The 20,469-nt window shown below is 43.9% G+C and overlaps 1 protein-coding gene and 1 non-coding gene across 2 annotated transcripts in view; one reads left to right on the top strand and one right to left on the bottom strand.

Moving 5' to 3' along the window:
- The window catches only part of ENPP2 (ectonucleotide pyrophosphatase/phosphodiesterase 2), a 91,932-nt gene extending 72,089 nt beyond the window's left edge, over nucleotides 1–19,843 (bottom strand). The window contains 5 exon segments of the mRNA XM_018058157.1: nucleotides 101–145; nucleotides 148–225; nucleotides 7,718–7,873; nucleotides 19,303–19,405; nucleotides 19,607–19,843. Coding sequence (XP_017913646.1) covers nucleotides 101–145; nucleotides 148–225; nucleotides 7,718–7,873; nucleotides 19,303–19,405; nucleotides 19,607–19,639 — 415 coding nt within the window. The 5' untranslated portion in view covers nucleotides 19,640–19,843.
- TRNAW-CCA lies at nucleotides 12,911–12,982 on the top strand. The gene has a single exon. It is a non-coding gene; the product is annotated as a tRNA-Trp (tRNA).

Genomic DNA, 20,469 nt, shown 5'->3' with positions numbered 1-20,469 from the left:
AGCCCACGTCCAAGGTGTCACAGCCGCAAGAGCCGAGGTCCCTTGGGACGTCTCCAGTCTTCCCTTTGATAAAGTTTAAGCCAACAGAGGAAACATGTACCTTTGCAAACCACTTGGTAATTAGTGCAGCAGTCTCCCCGGGCCAGCAGTCCTCCGAGCAGTGACAAGCGTGGTCTTCATTTCTTACTTCCCCGCATCTGTCCTTGGTACACTCCCAGCCACCAGCTGAAATCAGCACGACAGAATACTTTTCACTGCTTCGCACAAACCAAATAAAAGAGGCCACAACTGCTTACGTTTGCCAAGAAAAAGAGCTAAAGTCCCACATCATTTAATCTGCTTGTGAAATTAGAGTTGGCCTGAGGCCTAAATGATATTTGGCATACTTACAAATAGGATGGATTTTTAGTTTTTCAAATCAGAATACAAAGTCCAATGGCATTGGGCTCCTTTGGGAAAACGGAACCCTTAACCGCTTGTGCACTATCCTAAAAGACCAAGGAAATGGATGGTGTATAAGGTTTGTGACAGGGATAGTTTCCCAGGTGGCGCTAGTGGTAATGAACTTGCCTACCAATGAAGGAGATGAAAAAGACATGGGTTTGATCCCTGGGCCTGGAAGATCCCCTGGAGGAAGGCATGGCTACCCATTCCAGTATTCTTGCCTGGAGAATCCCAACACAGAGGGCCTGGAGGGTTACAGTCCATGGGGTCACACAGAGTCAGACACGACTGAAGCGACTTAGCGTGCACATACCACTGTAGACATAGTTGGCCACAGCTGGGCTCTTTTATTTTCCAAAGCAGTTTTACTTAAACCTTTATCAGCCTGATTTAAATACAGATGACAATGCCACTAAATGGCCTCTAACTGACACAAGATGCACCGAGGCTAACGTCACATGAAGATTATGTGTGTGTTAGTTGCTCAGCTGTGTCGGAAGCTCTGCGACCCCGTGGACTATAGCCCACCAGGCTCCTCTGTCCATGGGATTCTCCAGGCAGGAGTGCTGGAGTGGGTTGCCATGCCCTCCTCCAGGGGATCTTCCCGACCCAGGGATCGAACCTAGGTTTCCGGCATTGCAGGCAAACTCTTTACCATCTGAGCCACCAGGGAAGCTGTGAAGAGTATAAAGCCATACTAAAGACATTCACAGTTCTGAGTGTAGGCCAAACTGTGGCCCTGCTTACAATTACAGGTCAGAATACCTATTTTCAAGGAGGTCAGCTGCTAGGTTACAGACTCCTATCTGAGCATACTTGATTGGGAGCTCACAACTTTTTTCCACCAAGAAAATATCTTCAGAAAAGTAACATCTTCATTTTGAAGAGAGTGCTGGACTTCACGCATGGCTTTCCCTCCGCTGGACTGCAAGCCCCACGGCAGGGAAAGTCCCGTCTCTCCTTTCACCACTGTAACTATAGTACCTGGGTGTGCACCTGGCTCAAGTCAGTGTCCATGAACATCAATTAAACCTAATTCAGAACTACTGTGACGATACAATACAACTCTTTAAATTCACGGCGGCTTTGCTGAGAAACTTCATAGCTGATTCATTTATTCAAAAGATACATCTACTGTGACTTCCATGTTCTAGGCCGTGGGGAGGGAGTGAAGAGCAAGGAAGACAAGGTCCTGTCTTCATGGACCTTACATTCCGGTTGGGAAAGGCAGACCATAAGCAAGTCAACGGTCAATGAGATCATTTCAGCTTGCGGTAAGTGCTGTGAAGAAAATTAACATGGACAGAGTGATGGGGCGGGCTGGGTCTACTTGACTTACAGAGCGGGCTGGGTCTACTTGACTTGAGTGGTCAAGAAAGGCTTCTCTGAGCTAAAGGACACTTCAGATCTTCATCTCTTAAAACACGTCTTAAGTGAGAGGCAAAAATTTTAGAAAGCAATGCTGCTCTTTAGTAATATTCTACCGAGATATACAACTGCTATGTGAATAATTGGATAAACAGATGTTAGTTGCCATACTAGAAAATCATGCAGCTACAGTTTTTAATTTCCATATTTTACAATTACTCTTGCATCCTGATTCCATTCTCTGATATTTTTATAACCCCTGTTTCCACTGCCTTCTCTTTCCAAGTAGATTAAATGCTTGGAATTCTTTTACCCAGGATCTGCTATTCTCAATGGTTAGCAATTTTCCAAGGTTATGTTGAGGGACAGAGGTCATGTAAGGTGTTTTTTCCTCAATTCAAAGATAATTCTTCCAACCAAAACACTTTTTAAAAATTTGTTACTTTTGCCATATAATCTTTTAAGTTGATATGTAGTAGTTCCAGTTTTCTTTACTCAGTTCAAGCAATTTTCTTTCCTTTCCTTTTGGCCACATGGCATCTTAGTTCCCCAACCAAGGATCAGACCCAGCACCCCCAACACTGGACACAGAATCACAGCCCCTGGACCAGCAGGGATCAGACCCAGCGCCCCCTACACGGGACACACAGTCACAGCCACTGGACCACCAGGGACATCCCCCCAAAATATATTTTTATTCCTCCCCTAGTTCCATAAGAGGGTGTCCCTGGTAAAGAATCCTCCTGCTAATCCAGGAGCTGCATGTTTGATCCCTGAGTCAAGAAGATCCCCTGGAGGTGGGCATGGCAACCCATTCTATATTCCTGCCTGGGAAATCCCATGGACAGAGGAGCCTGGTGGGCTACAGTTCATGGGGTAGCAAAGAGTTGGACACAACTGAGCGACTTCAGTTCACTTCACTTCACTTCACTTCACTTCACTAGCTAGATATATTGAGGCATTACTAACTTTGCATAAGAGTGAAATTTTTTAAAATTTAATGAACCTCAAGTAAAGTATGATCCTGTATAATTTTAAAAGCAACTATAAGAATAAACATAAAAATATTTAACCTTATTAGATAATAATAAAGTTATCTATCTATCATATCAGAAAAGAAATTTTTATAAATGAGAACATGCTGAAAAGGGAGTGCTGAAAGGGCCTGTGCCCTTTGAGAGAAATATAAACTTTGAGGTGCATAATTATGTTATATTTATTTACATTTAAAAAATGCATATATATACTTTGTCTGGCCCTCGGTTGAGTGTGAGTGATCATACCATCGTGATTATCTGGGTCATGAAGATCTTTTTTGCACAGTTCTTCTGTGTATTCTTGCCACCTCTTCTTAATATCTTCTGCTTCTGTTAGGTCCATATAATTTCTGTCCTTTATTGGGCCCATCTTTGCATGAAATGTTCCCTTGGTATCTCTAATTTTCTTAAAGAGATCTCTTGTCTTTCCCATTCTATTGTTTTCCTCTATTTCTTTGCATGATCGCTGAGGAAGGCTTTCTTATCTCTCCTTGCCATTCTTTGGAACTCTGCATTCAAATGGGAATATCTTTCCTTTTCTCCTTTGCTTTTCACTTTTCTTTTCACAGCTATTTGTAAGGCCTCCTCAACAGCCATTTTGCTATTTTGCATTTCTTTTTCTTGGGGATGGTCTTGATCCCTGTCTCCTGTACAATGTCATGAACCTCATTCCATAGTTCATCAGGCACTCTGTCTATCAGATCTAGGCCCTTAAATCTATTTCTCACTTCCACTGTATAATCACAAGGGATTTGATTTAGGTCATACCTGAATGGTCTAGTGGTTTTCCCTACTTTCTTCAAATTAAGTCTGAATTTGGCAAGAAGGAGTTCATGATCTGAGCCACAGTCAGCTCCTGGTCTTGTTTTTGCTGACTGTATAGAGCTTCTCCATCTTTGGCTGCAAAGAATAGAATCAATCTGATTTCGGTGTTGACCATCTGGTGATGTCCATGTGTAGAGTCTTCCCTTGTGTTGCTGGAAGAGAGTGTTTGCTATGACCAGTGCATTTTCTTGGCAAAACTCTATCAGTCTTTGCCCTGCTTCATTCCGTACTCCAAGGTCAAATTTGCCTGTTACTCCAGGTGTTTCTTGACTTCCTACTTTTGCATTCCAGTCCCCTATAATGAAAGGGACATCTTTTTTGGGTGTTAGTTCTAAAAGGTCTTGTAGGTCTTCATGGAACTGTTCAACTTCAGTTTCTTCAGCATTACTGGTTGGGGCATAGACTTGGATAACTGTGATATTGAATGCTTTGCCTTGGAGACGAACAGAGATCATTCTGTCGTTTTTGAGATTGCATCCAAGTACTGCATTTCGGACTCTTTTGTTGACCATGCTGGCTACTCCATTTCTTCTGAGGGATTCCTGCCCACAGTAGTAGATGTAATGGTCATCTGAGTTAAAGTGAGAGTCCCTTGGACTGCAAGAAGATCCTACCAGTCCATCCTGAAGGAGATCAGTCCTGGGTGTTCATTGGAAGGACTGATGTTGAAGTTGAAACTCCAATACTTTGGCCACCTGATGCAAAGAGCTGACTCATTTGAAAAGACCCAGATGCTGGGAAAGATTGAAAGTGGAAGGAGAAGGGGACGACAGAGGATGAGATGGTTGGATGGCATCATCGACCCGATGGACATGGGTTTGGGTGGACTCCAGGAGTTGGTGATGGACAGGGAGGCCTGGCGCGCTGCAGTTCATGGGGTCGAAGAGTCAGACACGACTGAGGGGTTGAACTGAATTGAACTGATATATACTTTGATCCCCAAATCCCATTCCTCAGATTTATCTTAAGGAAAATAGAAAAAAGTATGAACATGCGTGAACAATATTCACCGGCACATTGTTCACAGTAGCAAGAGTTAGGGAAACATAATTGCTGATCACTCACTCCGTGACGCAGGCTGTACCTGTTCAGTGGAATATGATGTAGGCATTCAAAAGGATGATGTGCATTAAGGTACATAAATACAGATACACCTCACACAGGCATAAAAATATGTAAATATAAATGCATACATACATACGCTTTAAACCCCCTGATGCTGGGAAAAACTGAGGGCAAGAGGAGAAGGGGGCGACAGAGGATGAGATGGCTGGATGGCATCACCGACTCCATGGACATGAGTTTGAGTGAACTCCGGGAGTCGGTGATGGGCAGGGAGGCCTGGCGTGCTGCGTGCAGTTTGTGGGGTTGCAAGGAGTTGGCCACAGCTTAGCAACTGCACAACAAATACATTCTAAACACATAACACAGTCTTAATTTGCACTGAAACACTGACTGTGCGTATCTCTGGGTCAGCAGAGTAGCATCTCTGAGATCTGTTTTCTCCTTCAACCTTTTGTTATTATTTTATATTCGGTTCTTCCACATTTGGCCTAAGGTATCTTTGTACACAGGGACGTGAGCGCCTTTAACGTGTCTGTATTTATTAAACTCGGAAAGAAAGGCATGAGCTACATTCAGAGAGAGCTAAGCTAGAGTCAGGACATCCATTCAAGTTTTTAGCAGCTCTAAGATCAGGAATCGGGGCGGCTGAGATGACGTGTCAGGGACAAGATACTCAAAGTAGAAGAGGAAGCATAGAACATTCGTTAGTTCTTCAGTGCCAAGTGGACACAGACCACTGGTTTGAAATAATATTTTGAAGCCAAAAACTCTGCTGGAACATCTGTTCCATGCCTATATTCAGTTTACAAGGTTCCCAGAATTTCAGTTTACAAACCCACAACCAGAAAGCTGGGAGAAGTTCCAAAGGAAAAAGGGAAGGAACAACAACAGAAAATATGGCCAAACATGGGGAAAATGTACTATGCAAATAAATAAATAAGCAGCCTAATAGCACTCTCCTTCTTTTGAGGAGGGGGGGAAATCTCAACTAGTAAGGAGTTGACACAGGTTTTCATATAAAGCAGGTGCTATTCCTTTAGTAAAGGAGAATAATACATCTGTTTCTAATGTTGTCATTAGAAAAGTCAAACTAATGTTAATGATAATATGAGCTAGATTTCTGAAATAATCATCTAACCATAAAAGTCTAAAAGCAGGTAAAAATTTATCAAGAGAGCTGTGGAATCTCTGTATCTAATGGTCTTAATACAATGAACTATTATACTACTCAGCCATAAAAAAGGAGGGTTTGCCTGATGTCTGACAGTAAAGAATCTGACTACAATACAGGAGACCTGGGTTCAGTCCCTGGGTCAGGAAAATCTCCTGGAGAAGGAAATGGCAACCCACTCCAGTATTCTTGCCTGGAGAATCCCACGGACAGAGGAGCCTAGAGGGCCACAGTCCATAGGATCACAAAGAATCAGACAAAGACTGAGCAACCAACACTAATATGTATAAAAAAGAACAAAATTGGGTCATTTGTAGAGATGTGGATGGACCTAGAGACTCTCATATAGAGTGAAATAAGCCAGAAAGAGAAAAACAAATGTCATATATTAACATATATATGGAATCTAGAAAGATGGTATAGATGACTTTATTTGCAAAGCAGAAATAGAGACATGGACGTAGAGCACAAAAGTATGGACGCCAAGGGGGGAGCAGGGGGAGGGGCATGAATCGGGAGACTGGGATTGACCCGTGCACTGCTGATACTATAGCAAAAGAGATGACTGACGGGGGCCGACTGCAGAGCTCAGGGAGCCCTGCTCAGCGCTCGGGGCTGGCCTAAAGGGGAAGGCACCAAGCAGGGGAGCTATACACACACGGAGCTGACTCACGTCGCCGCGCAGCAGAGACTCGCACAGCACAGCAACGCAGCTGTTGTTCAGCCGCCAAGTCGCGTCTTTGCAGCCCCATGGACAGCGGCCTGCCAGGCTCCTCGGCGCTCAGCCTTCTCTACGGTCCAACTCTCACATCCGTACATGGCTACTGCAAAACCCACAGCTTTGACTAGGCGGACCTTTGTCAGCAAAGTGATGTCTCTGCTTTTTAATACACCATCTAGGTTTTTCATAGCTTTGTTTCCAAGCAGCAAGCATCTTTTAATTTCATGGCTGCAGTGATTTTGGAGCCCAAGAAAATAAAATCTGTCACTTCTTCCACTTTTTCCAAAAAATAATTTTTTACAAAATGACCTTAAGAGCAGGGTTGCTCGTCACGTTTCCCAGAGTCAGAATATGAAGCTATTCCCAGAGGAATAGGGGATAATCTACAAGGTAACTGCAAAGTCCCCCCTAAAGTGTGAGGCTTCGGAAACAGCAGGTAGAATGAGTCGCCAAAGGTGATTTTCTCAACTAGTGTATGTTCAGAGGCCTGTATATCCCACTGACCCTTCTACTAAGAAATGTAAACAAAGGTCAGGCACGTGTAGAGGAAGATTCTAGAGCTGCCTTGAGCATGCAACCCCAAGAAGAACTCTAAAATGATTTTAGACTTCCACTGAGAAGAAGTAATTGACCTCAGAGTAGACCCATAGTCACTATACGATAAGACGAAACAAAGCCAGTGTTAGAAACTGAGCAGGCAAGCAAAAATAATACAGTTAAAACAGATGCCCCAGAAGAGCCCAAGACTTTAAGAACGTGCAAAATTTCAGTCCAGGTATGCTAGCAGTGAATGAGGGACAGCAAGAGATAGAAATCACAAAGATGAAAGAAAAAGTAACTTGTCATAAACACCCCAAACTAGAAAATGATGACTGCAGCTGCGAAGAATTCTCCTTGGGCTGAGTCTTGTGTGGACATGACGGTCATACACGGTGGGCTCATAACGCAACTGGCGGTGACTCCAGGAACAAAACTAAATCCCCCAGCTTGGTTTGTCCAAAGCAGGGTGGCGATGGCAGGCTGCTCAACAGCAGGGGGTCGTTAAGCCAGCGAACCAAGACTAGAGAGGATTCAAAAGTTACGCACCTGTCTTCAAGCAGAGCTCATCAAAGTCAAGGCAGCAGCTGCTGTAGCTCTTACACAGGTTGTCGCACCGACAATCAGGGGGTCCAGCCTCTTGAAGTTCAAAGCATCTGCCCTTGCAAGATCCAGAGATGTTGATCGAGGGGGAGTCTGACAACACTACAAGAGACAAGAGACAAGGGCAATGGGATTAGGGAGCAGGTCATGTCACTATGGGGCTTCCCCGGCGGCTCAGACAGGAAAGAATCCGCCCGCGATGCGGGAGACCTGGGTTCAATCCCTGGTTTGGGAAGATCCCCTGGAGTGGGAAAGGCTACCCACTCTAGTATTCTGGCCTGGAGAACTCCACGGACAGAGGAGCCTGGCAGGCTATGGTCCATGGGGTCACAGAGAGTCGCACGACTGAGCGACCTTCCGTCGCGTCACTCTGGCAGGGAGGCCCTGGGCAGAAGAGCGCGGTCATGCAGGCATACTCGAGCTGAGCAGCCTGGCTCCATCTCCTGCTGGCTGTGAACCTCGGCAGGCCCTCTGCGCCAGTTTCCTCACCTGTAGAGCGGGGAGACCAATAAAAGTAACTGGAGGCTGTCATGTGAATTAAACGAGGTATTGAGCAAGGTGTCAGCCATATAGAAAGTAACAAATGTTGGCTACTGGTTTTACTCCTATTTACAGTGATTATTACTACAAATCTGTGTTTCTGTGGATGTTGTGATGCCAACAGAGAACAGTCCTTTGAAGTCTACACTTAGAAGCGTTCATTCCTCTGTTCAAAAATCCACAGTTTTTGTAAGGAATGTGCAGGCATGCTCAGTTGCTCAGCCGTGTCCAACTCTTTGCGACCCATGGCCTGTAACCCACCAGTCTCCTCTGTCCATGGGATTTTCCAGGAAGGAATACTGGAATGGGCGGCCATTTCCTAGTCCAGGCGATCTTCCTGACCCAGGAATCGAACCTGTGTTTCTTGCATCTCCCGCATTGGCAGGCAGGATTCTTACAGCTGCAACAGGAAGACTGAGCCGAAATGTTCCGAGAACAGTCTCAACAGACGGGGTTGAAATAGAAGACTTTCAAGATCTCTTCCAGCCATGAAGCCTCCGTATGTAACTAGAGCTATGCGAGCGTGAACTCTGCAACCTTGGAGAAAGAAAGGGTTAATCTCTGCAACCTTGGAGAAAGAAAGGGTTAATCTCTGCAACCTTGGAGAAAGAAAGGATTAATCACGGAGTGAAGAAAATTAATTGGTAAGTAGTGCTAGGGTAACAGGCTGGCTGGAAAAATTAAGCAGGATCCTCATCCTAGCTTACAAAGCAAGTCAGATCTGCACAGGCTAGTATGGAAAGAGCTACAACATGGATAAACATGTTTTTTTATACAGCAAAGCATGGAAAGTTGTCCTGGTCGACCCAGGGACCGAACCCAGGTCTCCTGAATTGCAGGCAGATTCTTTACCATCCGAGGCACCACGAAAGCCCCGGCAGCAAATGTATGCATTACATTTTCTGTTAGAAACAGAGACGGAGAAAGCAGTGAAGATAGAGACAAACGTGAGATAAAGTCAGAGGCCACGCTGGAGATGAGAGAGTGGGTGGGGACAGAGCGTCGAGACAGGTACTGGGGTCAATCTGCAGGAGGACACGACACCGACCCCGGGATTCCTGCCTGGGAAACCCCGAGGCAGAGGGGCCCGGAGGGCCACAGTCCATGGGGTCGCCAGGGTCGGACGTGAGCACACAGCGCACGCCAGTGTGCGTCACACCTGTTTTCACTGAGAATATTCTTTACAGAAATTATTTCTGGAGAAATGAGAGAGGAAAAGCAAGGACACGTCTTACTTTTCTGCAATTTGAAACTTCTGTTTTACAAATGTCTTTTTGCTTTTTTGACGTTTTGCTTGCTCACTTCTCCTTCTCACGTATACATATAACACATACCTATACATGTGTGAGTAGACATGCATGTGAACTTATGTGCGTGAAGGATATATTACACAATATATAAATATCCTACAAAGTTTATCTATAATGTTATTTTAGTTCCTTGTTTATGTTTATGGATTTTCCATTTTTTCAATAATCGGAATCCATTACTTGTGAAATCAGGAAAACACCAGAAGCAGGGAGAGAACAGACATCTAATGGCATTTCTAGGGCCACCAAAGCTGTTTGTCTGAACATCCCGTTCATCTGTTAGTCCTTGTCCTCTTTCAAGTCTGAGTCGCCCAATCCTGAGCTGGACGGCGTTAGATCAGTCTAACTAAAGCAAACAGACTCACCTGACCACGAGAGGCGAAACGTTTTTCATGGTTGATTCTGGGATATTCAAAGACATACAAATCACCCCCGTTCAGCTGAAGAAATAATATCAGGTTTCCAAGGCAATGCCTTACCTCTGGTTCACAAACCACATTTTTCTATAGACTTTGCCCAGCCAATGAACAGACACGCTGAACCCCGAGGAACTATGAGAGGAGGAGGACTGAGCAGCAGAGAAAGGGAAAATAAAGCCCCTCAGCGAATGTAAGAAAAATGCCTATAACAGAAACATGCTTTTTATAAGGATACTGCTTAGAATCATTCCAGCATCCATCTATTATGATAAATTCTGAGTAGAATTTGTGCTCATGAACTGCGTATATAAGCACACTTAGCTATCCTTAGAGCTGGGATAATCAGAAGAGCTTCAAAGGCACATTGTTCGCAGATGCTCACGCGTCCTTTGGGGCATCTCAGCCAGCACGTACTTTCCTCCATTCACGCCCTCTGCTTTTCCCTCATCATATTCTCTTCCTTTTTCTTATTTTTACTTTCAAAAGATTTGTATGAATTTCTAATCATTTTAAACCTTTCTCCATTCATTCTATCAAAGTGATTTTTACTCCTTCCTTCCAACACTAGTTACTCTCTAAGTTTACCACTCACTTTGCTTTTGAAAATAATTGAATTTCACACAATAGCTTGCCCCTATCCAATTGTCATCTTCCTTGCCAACCCTTAAACTGAAGACAGCTTTGGTAAGAAAGAGTTGCTCTTACACTCATAATGCAAAGATACAGCTCATGAAAAGTATTGCACTCAATATGGGGTCACTAACAGCTTTCAAATAAGAGTGAATTTCTGGGCTGGTGTGGATTAGGGATTGTTGTTGCTTAGCTGCCAAGTGTGTACGGCTCCTGCAACCCCCATGAACTGGAGCCCTCCAGGCTCCTCCGTCCATGGGATTTTCCAGGCAAGAGTACTGGAGTGGGTTACTATTTCCTTCTCCAGAGGATCTCCCTGACCCAGGAATCAAACCCGGATCTCCTGTGTTGGCAGGAGACTCTGCTTTTTCATCCCACCCAGGTCCTGGGCCCCTCGCCCGGCACCAGGCCCAGCTCAGGTTTTACGACTGCTCCTTTTCTTGTACCTGATTCAATAGTCAGATATGGAAGGATTCTCTGACTTCTTATACACCTGAATTCTAAAATCTGTACAGCCTTCCTTTATCAGAACTAAAAACTTCAGAACTAACGAGAAAGACGACAAGGAAACAAACTCTGTACTGAGTGAAGTAGGTCAGAAAGAGAAAAACAAACACCACATAACAACACACAGATATGGAATCTGGGAAAATGGTGCCTGAACCTATTTGCAGGGCAGGAACAAAGCCGCAGACGTGAAGACACTCGTGGACACAGCCGGGGGAGAGGTGGGGCGGACTGAGAGAGGGGCATGAAACACAGACGCGACCGCAGGTAAAGCAGACAGCCGGGGGGAAGTCGCTGCTAACTCAGGGAGCTCAGCAGGTGCTGTGACCCCTAGAGGGTGCAATGCGGCGGTGGGAGCGAGGTGCACGCGGGCAGGGCCTGCGGACACTCGGCCAGTTCACACTGCTGGGGTGGGGCGGGGCCTGCAGACGCTCAGGGCCGGTTCACACTGCTGGGGGTGGGCGTAGGGGTGGGCGGGGAGCGGGGTGCATGGGGCGGGGCCTGCAGACACTCAGGGCCGGTTCACACTGCTGTGTGCAGAAGCCAGCACGACACCAGAAAGCAATTATTCTCCAATTAAAGATAAATTAAAAACAAATCTGTCCTAAGTGTGATGGGGGTTTGAAACGTCATATGAGGCACTTGCCAGCACTTTTATGAAATTCAAATGCTATTCTGCCTTTTGAATTACATATTTAAATGATATTGTTTTACTTCAAAGGAACAAGTCAGTTCCAGAAGCTTAAAAAATAAATGTCACAGGTCTACACAGACAGAAGTTTCCTTTAAACAGAGACTTTAAATTTTAAAATATATGTATATGTGATGTACATAAAAACAATGCTGTATGTTTCTTACTTTTCCCAGAATGCAATTTCATGATTTTAAAAACCCACCCATGTAAAATTGGATTTATCACAGTCAAACTCATAATTCTGATAGAAACAAGTGAAATTATTTTTACTTAGCTAAGTAAACCTTCTTTCTAAAACATTCCGTCTTACCATACCTACACAGAGGTAGCACTGTGGAAATCTGGTGCCATTTATGCACAGAAAAAAAAATTATTGATAATGTTAGACTATTCGAAACAACCTAATTCATGATAAGAGTTGTGACCTACACATTATTTCATCTTGGACTCCCAATCACATTTCCCACCAAATCTCTCTGCAAAATGGAAGTTTTCAGATTTGGACGATGGCCAGTGCGGGAGGCTGTGTTTAAGTTTGAAAATGCTTAGCCCAGCCTAAAGCCGGACGAGTCCTCTAAGTTTTGTCTGGTCCTGCATTCAGAGTTTGCGCTGTGACCCGCTCTCTGTTCCTCCCATTTTCCATGGTTCTCAGCCTGAGGGTTTCCTGAAAGTTGAGAGGCAAGTCTTGAAATGAAACAGTGAGTAAGCCGCCTCCTTTCCAAGAGCACTGGGACAGACCTGGCTCTCCGGTGTCCGCCTGCCTTGTCTGAAGCATAAAATACAAGGAAAAAAGGCCGACAACGTGGATGACAACCAAGATGCCGGCCAGCTCAAGAGTGAAGTCCCGTCTAATGCCTCTTCTGGAGTATGCGACGTGCTCTTTCTGGTCCTACTTTCTTGCACTGAAGTTGCCGTTTTTCCTCGATAGTTTTGACCTCATCTCTTGGAAAGCAGCACTTAATACAGGCCTATGTGTCAGTATCTCCACTTCCTAAATACATCACTTTCTATAAATATCCATTACTACAGCATCATTGCTTCCCTGGTGGCTCAGAGGTTAAAGCGTCTGCCTCCAATGCAGGAGACCTGGGTTCGATCCCTGGCTCGGGAAGATACCCTGGAGAAGGAAATGGCAACCCACTCCAGTATTCTTGCCTGGAGAATCCCATGGACGGAGGAGCCTGGTAGGTTACAGTCTACGGGGTCGCAAAGAGTCGGACACGACTGAGCAACTTCACCTTACCTTACCTTACAGCATCATTAGGCTCTCTTCTTCACAGCTTCTGAACCAGACTTCATAGACAACTTTTTAAATTAGTAGGTCCACCTGGGAAGTTTTCAAACACCTGTACTTTCAATGTGTTTGTAAATACAACATCCTCATGTAGCAAGACCCCATCGACTACAAGAAAACAGGTTTCTAGATGGTTTCAATGAAATTTGAGTCTAACTTCAATTGTAAATCACTCAAATAACATGTATGATCATAGTCAGTAGTATAAGTCTGCTACCAAACAATGAACGGCATTTTATATAGCAGATACTGTCAATTTGATGAGGTAAAAATGGAGACCCTGGCCTTAAAACAAATTTGGAGATAAATGCAGTGTATCAGCATACACTCAACACCTTGTATTCTTATCAGTCTTAGTATGGCACGTTTGTTTTCAAGAATCTTTTCAGACAAAGAGGCAATATTATCCTCATTTTTCCTGGTTGGGCGATCAGAACTCTAGTGAAAGAGAAGTCGCTGAGTCGTGTCCGACTCTTTGCGACCCCATGGAAGACAGCCCACCAGGCTCCTCTGTCCACAGGCTTCCCCAGGCACGAATCCTGGAGTGGGGTGCCATTCCCTCCTCCAGGGGACCTTCCCGACTCAGGGTTGAACCCGGGTCACCTGCCGTGCAGGCGGATTCTTTACCATCTGAACACCAGGGAAGCCCTCAGAATTCCATACTTTTTCAGTGTGTTTTTAAATACCATGTCCTCATGTAGAAAGACCTCGTAAACTACAAGAAAACAGATTTCCAGATGATTTGAATAAAACTTAGGCGTTTAATTTCCCTTGTGTAGTGCTCCACTGCATGGCACAGGGGACCCTACTCAGTGTTGTGTGGCAGCCTGGACGGGAGGGACTTTGGGGGAGAATGGGTACGTGTATATGCATGGCTAAGTCCCTTTGCTATCTGCCTGAAAGGATCACAATACTTTTATACTCCAGTATAAAATTAAAAGTTGTTTTTAAAAACAGAACTCTAGGCCTAACTTAAGCTAGCAAAGGCCCAGCTACAATTTTAGATCATCTGATTGTAGCTACAATACCATTATCATTAACACAGGAGTTTTCAAATTATGCACATAAGCTCTGAATTTTAGATGTTCTTTTTAAGACCTGATTTTGGAAGATATAAGCTATGTTGAACTTTATTAAAGATGGTGATTTCTGGTTAATGCAACAAGATAGAAGATTCTATATAGTTTTTTTTTTTGCTTGTCAATATTAGTCTTTAATTTTTATGAAATTTGAAAATTAGAGAATAGTTAATGCCCCTTTCTATAGCATACAATTATGATAAGCAATGCATAAAAATCATCAGGAATATAAACTAAATTTATTTTTTGAAGACAATCTGCAAAATACCCATTTTAAAGAAATTATTTTAAAAGTTTACTATTACAACGTGTGCTTATATCATTTGGACATTTTTTTGCTTACCAGGTTTTTGCCTACTATTTACTATGCTTTTCAACAGAAATTGGAACAAGTTTTATTAGGTTCACAATAAAATTTTAGTCTGAATTCACTCCTTTCCCTTTTGTAAATTAATGTCTTCCCAGGTGGCTCAGTGGTAAAGAATCCACCTGCCAGCGCCGGAGATGCGAGAGACATGGGTTAGATTCCCGGGTCGGGAAGATCCCTTGGGGTAGGAAATGGCAACCTGCTCCAGTATTCTTGCCTGGAAAATTCCACGGATGGAGAAGTCTGGTGAGGTACAGTCCACGGGGTCGCAGAGTTGCACAGAGGTGCTTTACGACACTGTGTTGGTTTCAGCTGTAGGCAAGGCTGAATTTCCTTTAGCACTCCCTGTGTGTGGCGGAGCATGGCCAGTGACCAGCGCTGCGATACAGGGCTGCTGGGCCTGCCCCCTGAGCATGGGGCCAGCCAGACCCCGGCACTCAGGCCGCTGCTGAGTGGGGGCACGCGCGTGAGGGGGTGCGTGTGTGCACGAGCGCATGAGCACGTGTGGCCCTGTGCCCCTCCATCCTCCACATGGCCCACCTTCTACACTAAGATTCAATATGTTGCTTCGTATTGTATATGTTGGGGAAAGTGAAAGTCACTTAGTCGTGTCAGACTCTTTGTGACCCCATGGACTGTAGCCCACCAAGCTCCTCTGTCCATGGGGATTCTACAGGCAAGAATACTAAAGTGGGTTGCCATGCCCTCCTCCAGGGGATCTTCCTGACCCAGGGATCGAACCCGGGTCTCCTGCATTACAGGCAGATTCTTGACTATCTGAGTCACCAGGAATTTGAGACGTTTTGGGGAAAGTTTTGGACATAAATCAGTTTGAACTTGTAGGAGCGATTTTTCTATCATGCAGAGTAGGTATTTTTTGTAGACTGAAGGTTAATCAATTTTTAAATACTTCTGAGAAAGAAAATTATCTCTGTATACACAGAAAATACATATATATATGTACAACAATAAACACGGAACTCGACTCCCTGCGCCCCCTCCCAAGAAAAGGTTGTGATAGTTTCAGGTGGACAGCCAAGGGCCTCAGCCATACATGTACATGCATCCATTCTCCCCCAAGTCCCCTCCCATCCAGGCTGCCACACTGAATCAGCTATATGTTCTCATATATCCCCTCTGTTTTGGATTTCCTTCCCATGAAGGTCACCACAGAGCGTTTGTATAGTTCTAAGATACATGAAAAATCACTGCACCTAAGTGCCATACTACAAAGAACTGAAAAATCCATGCTCTTCTTTCAATGCTAATTCAGATCATTGTGTTCCACTGACTTAAATGCCTTCTGGTTTCAATATTAGATTTAACATAAAGTCCCAGGACGTGATAGTCCCTCTAATTTTCCTTGCAGAGTAACGGCTGATGACAGTCACCTGTCAGCTTTGCAGTTCCTCCAAGCTATTGCCTTATCATTTAAGTGCCCTTGCGTTGTAGGATGAGATGCCCAAAGCTATCAAATGAACGTGAACCTTCTCACTCCTGTCACCATTATCTGCTTTCTCCAGGATTCACAAAGCAAAGCTTTACCTGTAAAATTGTCAGTGACACTCTTCATTTCACATTTCCCCATGAATTCACCTGCATTCTCGTACTTTTAAACTCTCAAGCCACTTAAAAAGATGATGACTTGAACAAAGCTTTCAAGTCTCTGGTAGCCAGTTATTTACAAGCTTACCCACTTCCCTTTGTCTTTCAAGTATGAAGTTGCTTCTCTCACAGGAGATCCCATTTCCACCCAGAGACTGGAGAAGTATCCGTCGCCAACTCCAGCGGAATAGACTCCACCATCACACAGAAACACGCACATAAGCACATTATGTGAGTATCACCTGCACACACATAAATTCTCTTCCAACTTTAGAGGCAAATCAAGCTGGCTGCATCAGATGCATGGGGCAAGAATGTCCGACTGAGTCGCACGTATTCTTTACATTCTCTCTGAAAATTCATTCCCGGCATCTCATGTGCCTGATGGTCCGTGATATTTACCCAGCAGACTTGTAATCAGTTCTGCTCTTTTCATATCCTCTAATAAATCTACAATCTGAAAGAAGAAATCTTATTTTACCATGACTTCCAATAGATCACCACATCCTAACAAAAAATCCAGCTATCAAGTGTGCCAGCTAATTAATTATAATAGTTTGCACGGCCGCAGCCTCGAAACTAACATCCACCACAGTCCAGTAGCAAGAGTCTGCATGTGTGCAGAACGTTCTCAGCTACAGCTGAGGACTCTGAGGTACTACGTTTCCTAAATAAGAAACCAAATGCTAGTGAATGAGAGGTCTTGCCCCGGTCAGTCTGAAGCTGGCTATACATCAATATCCTCTGTGTTCCTTCTGCTTGGTAGAACAATCTCGAAGCACCAAGCTTCTCAGGAATACTCTGCAACACGGAAGCATCGTTGACAGTAAGCATGGCAGCCTTTTCTCCTAGCATCTTCTCTAAAACGCGTGTGACAGCTCACCCAGGGTTTTCCGACGCGCATGCCTTGCGGGCAGAATCACCAACCATAAGCGTCATCTCAGACACACACAACATTTAAAAAGAGGAAAATGCTTAGACTCTCCGCACTATGCGTTTGCTCAGCTTCCAAAGCACATCATGGCCTTCATTCAGGAGAAATCAATTACAGTGCCTCAACAGCAGTAAGCTATAGCAACAGAAATTTAAAAATAACAAGTGTCAGGTACGCCAAAATCCCCAAACTCAGACTCACATGTATCTCGAGACTAATCCTTCCTAGCAGTAGAATTTTCACTAATAAATTATTTTAGAAGATAACATAAGGCCAAAAGTAATCAATGATTTGATTAATAATTCAAGAAGCAAATATTCTGAAATATACTAGATTTAGAGATAATTTATATTATTTTTCCAGAAGTAGCATTGACTCATTAATTCTTATAATTGTTTTTAATAATGCAAGGAAATTATTTATTATACACAAAATATATTTGAGGATTAGTAAATCTGGTCTGTATTTTTCAAGTTCTCCTGCAGAGAGTACACACATTCAAAAGGCAATGAAACAGACAGACAGAATCATGTTTTTCTTATTTAATCCAGAAGGAAAATTGGAAATTACCTAGGCCCGTTCTCCATTGTACAGCTAAGGAAATGGAACTCACAAGTGACTTCCCCAAGACCACCTGGCAAGTGAGACGCATCCAGGGCACCAATCCAGGGCTTTCATGACCATTTTCCAAAAAAAAAGTCAACTTTGAAAATAATGGGCAACTTGATTTTATAACATTCATCAGAGAAATCGCTTTTAATATCAGTTTTAGCCAAAGTAATATATTGATACAAAGAAGGGGAAAAAGTTCCTTTGAGGGTCCATTGGAAAGAGCCAGCAGCGGGCTCTTGAGCTTGTCCCCATGGCCAAACTAAAGGCCTGATCCTCGCTCTTCAGTCTGAGCAGTTACAGGCAGTGTGAGCAGGAGTTACACTTGTCTGGGACAACTATTCGTGACCAACAGAAACAGGATCCTCCAGCCCAGGGGTCCACCTTCCTCCCCTTCCCCAACAGAAGACAGCTCATTTTGTCCATTGGTCCCCTGGGGGTGCAATCTTTATGATTTCTTATATTTTCTTACTTTTCACCCCAAGCACACTCCACTTGGATTCACTAAACCACTTCTGATATAATTCTTTTGCCCTTACTCAAAAGTCACTTGCTTGAAATAAGGAAGGTTCAGAATTCCATCAATGCATGGATCATAACTTGGCTAAGAAATGCTCGTGCTGGCTAAAGAGAGACAGGTGACAGTCTTTTATGAGGCAGGTCAAGAAATCCAGTGCAGAGAAGTACAAAATGCACAGGAAGGCCAACAAACACGCTGAGATGTCAGGAAAAGTCAAGAAAAGATTGCCCCCTAGAGTACCCGTTACTTAATATGTAATTTTTCTTTATAAAACCATCAGCAGCTCCAATTTCCAGGAAATTAACCAACTCATTACTTAAGACCTGGTCAGTTAAGCCTCCTGGACCTGCACAAGGAGCTCCTTTATAAGAATTCCCATACTGCTTATGGCACAGGGTACATTGTAAAAGGAAACGCTTTCACTTCAGTTCTGCTAGTTAAGTCATGACACACTGAAAACTGACCTCTCCTCGGGCCAAAAGAAAAATCAGGGAGAAGTCACTCTCATCAGCTCTTCTAAGCACCTCCTCTCCTATTTTTCCTGTTTAGGTTAAACCTTCATCTCATAGTCCTGAACTTTCATAAAAACAGCTCCCTGCCATTTTTTGTTTTTTACTTCCATCCCTCTTTTTCTCAAGGTCAGAACTTTCTGGACACAAATACTAGATCTCCTATCATATGACAACAAATTACACTCACAATGTCTTTACTATCAAGTCAGCACCTGTTCTCACCACTTCTTTTTCAGCCTTGTCTGTTCACAAGAGCTTTAATGTTGTCTTAGCATTTATAAATTCAGAGGACAAAGATTTAAACAGTCAGTAAAGTAGCAGGAAGAGTTCATAAAATGTTCTCTTACTAAACCACGTTCCCCCATCTGAACTGTACAGAAAGCTGATTTTATTCCAGAGACGGCATGAGTTAGTTGCACTGCAAGATTAAAGGTGCATTTCTTAAGGAGTGGACAGTGATCACTTTTAATATTTTAAAAGGACTGAAGATGGGCACAGCTGCTACACATACCTGTAGGAGGGCCTTCATCCCATCCTTCTGCCCTCTTAATTCGGTTTGCTGTGAATCCTAAGCAGATATTGACACCAACAGCAAAAGTGAACAGAGATATTACCTAAGAGAAGAAAGAGATCAAACTGTCAGTGCAGCCAGACAAGCCTGAATCGGATTCCACCAAGGCAGTGCAAATGACTTCAACATCACCATCCAACCCTGCAGCTTCCCAAATGCACCCTGTAGAGCTGTCTTCATTTTAAAAGCAAAAAGAAAATTCAGATCAGAAAGCAACTCCCCCGTCACTGTCCCCTTCGCCTACCTGATGGAGCTGGCATGAGCTTCTCCTGGCCATGGCAGGGGGTTCTTGGAAAGCCTGTGGCAGCGTGTTCTGTGTGCCTACACTGAACGCGCTGCTTTTTGGGGCTCTGAGTCCAGTCTATTAACTACAAGTAATCCCACCTGGGAGGTTGACAGCCTCCTCTGATTTGTCCAAAGCTCGATTTCATCACAGCTTGCTCGCAAATCGCAGCTCTGAGCCTAAGCAGCTTGAAACATCCCTCTCCGCCTCTCCACCCCGCTCAGCCCCTCCCCTGACACACAGACACTTTCAAGTGGCTTCCTCTGGTAACATAAGGGTTTCTTATGTTGCTGTAGCCAATAACCCTGCATGTTCATTTTCCTTCCCTCCTGAAAACATGGCTTTTTTAAAAAAGAAACCAAATGCATTTTATCCGATAAAAATGAAACAGAGCCACAAAAGGGTTTCTACCAGCTTTAAGCTTTTAAGGTTTAACAATGTAGTTATTCAATGCAGTCAACCTCACAACTTCATGTTTTTAAAAAAAAAAACAAGGAAAGTTTTATAATTTCTAAACCTACTAACCCTCTGTCTGGCCCGTTTCTTTATTTTTCTGGTCGTATAAATGACCCTGTCCCTTCTGCTGCATTCTCAGCGACTCCTGGCTCCTCAAACATTTCCCACGATGAAACCTCCCAAGATTGTAACGAAACACAAGAGATAGCATTCTGCTTCCCTATGTTGTCCTTAGAGTTTACAGAAGTAACATTTATCAAAATCCTGGGGATGCCAGTGAAGCCGCACAGAGGTCTCCTGCCTCCTGAGGAGGCATAAAATGAGTTCAGATCTGCCTGCCTCTTCCTCCGGAAAAAACCGTCAGGTTT

Source organism: Capra hircus, chromosome 14, assembly GCF_001704415.2.
Source record: "Capra hircus breed San Clemente chromosome 14, ASM170441v1, whole genome shotgun sequence".
Taxonomy (NCBI): domain Eukaryota; kingdom Metazoa; phylum Chordata; class Mammalia; order Artiodactyla; family Bovidae; genus Capra; species Capra hircus.
Note: the sequence above shows the minus strand (reverse complement) of the source record. Positions and strands in the feature narration are given on the sequence as shown.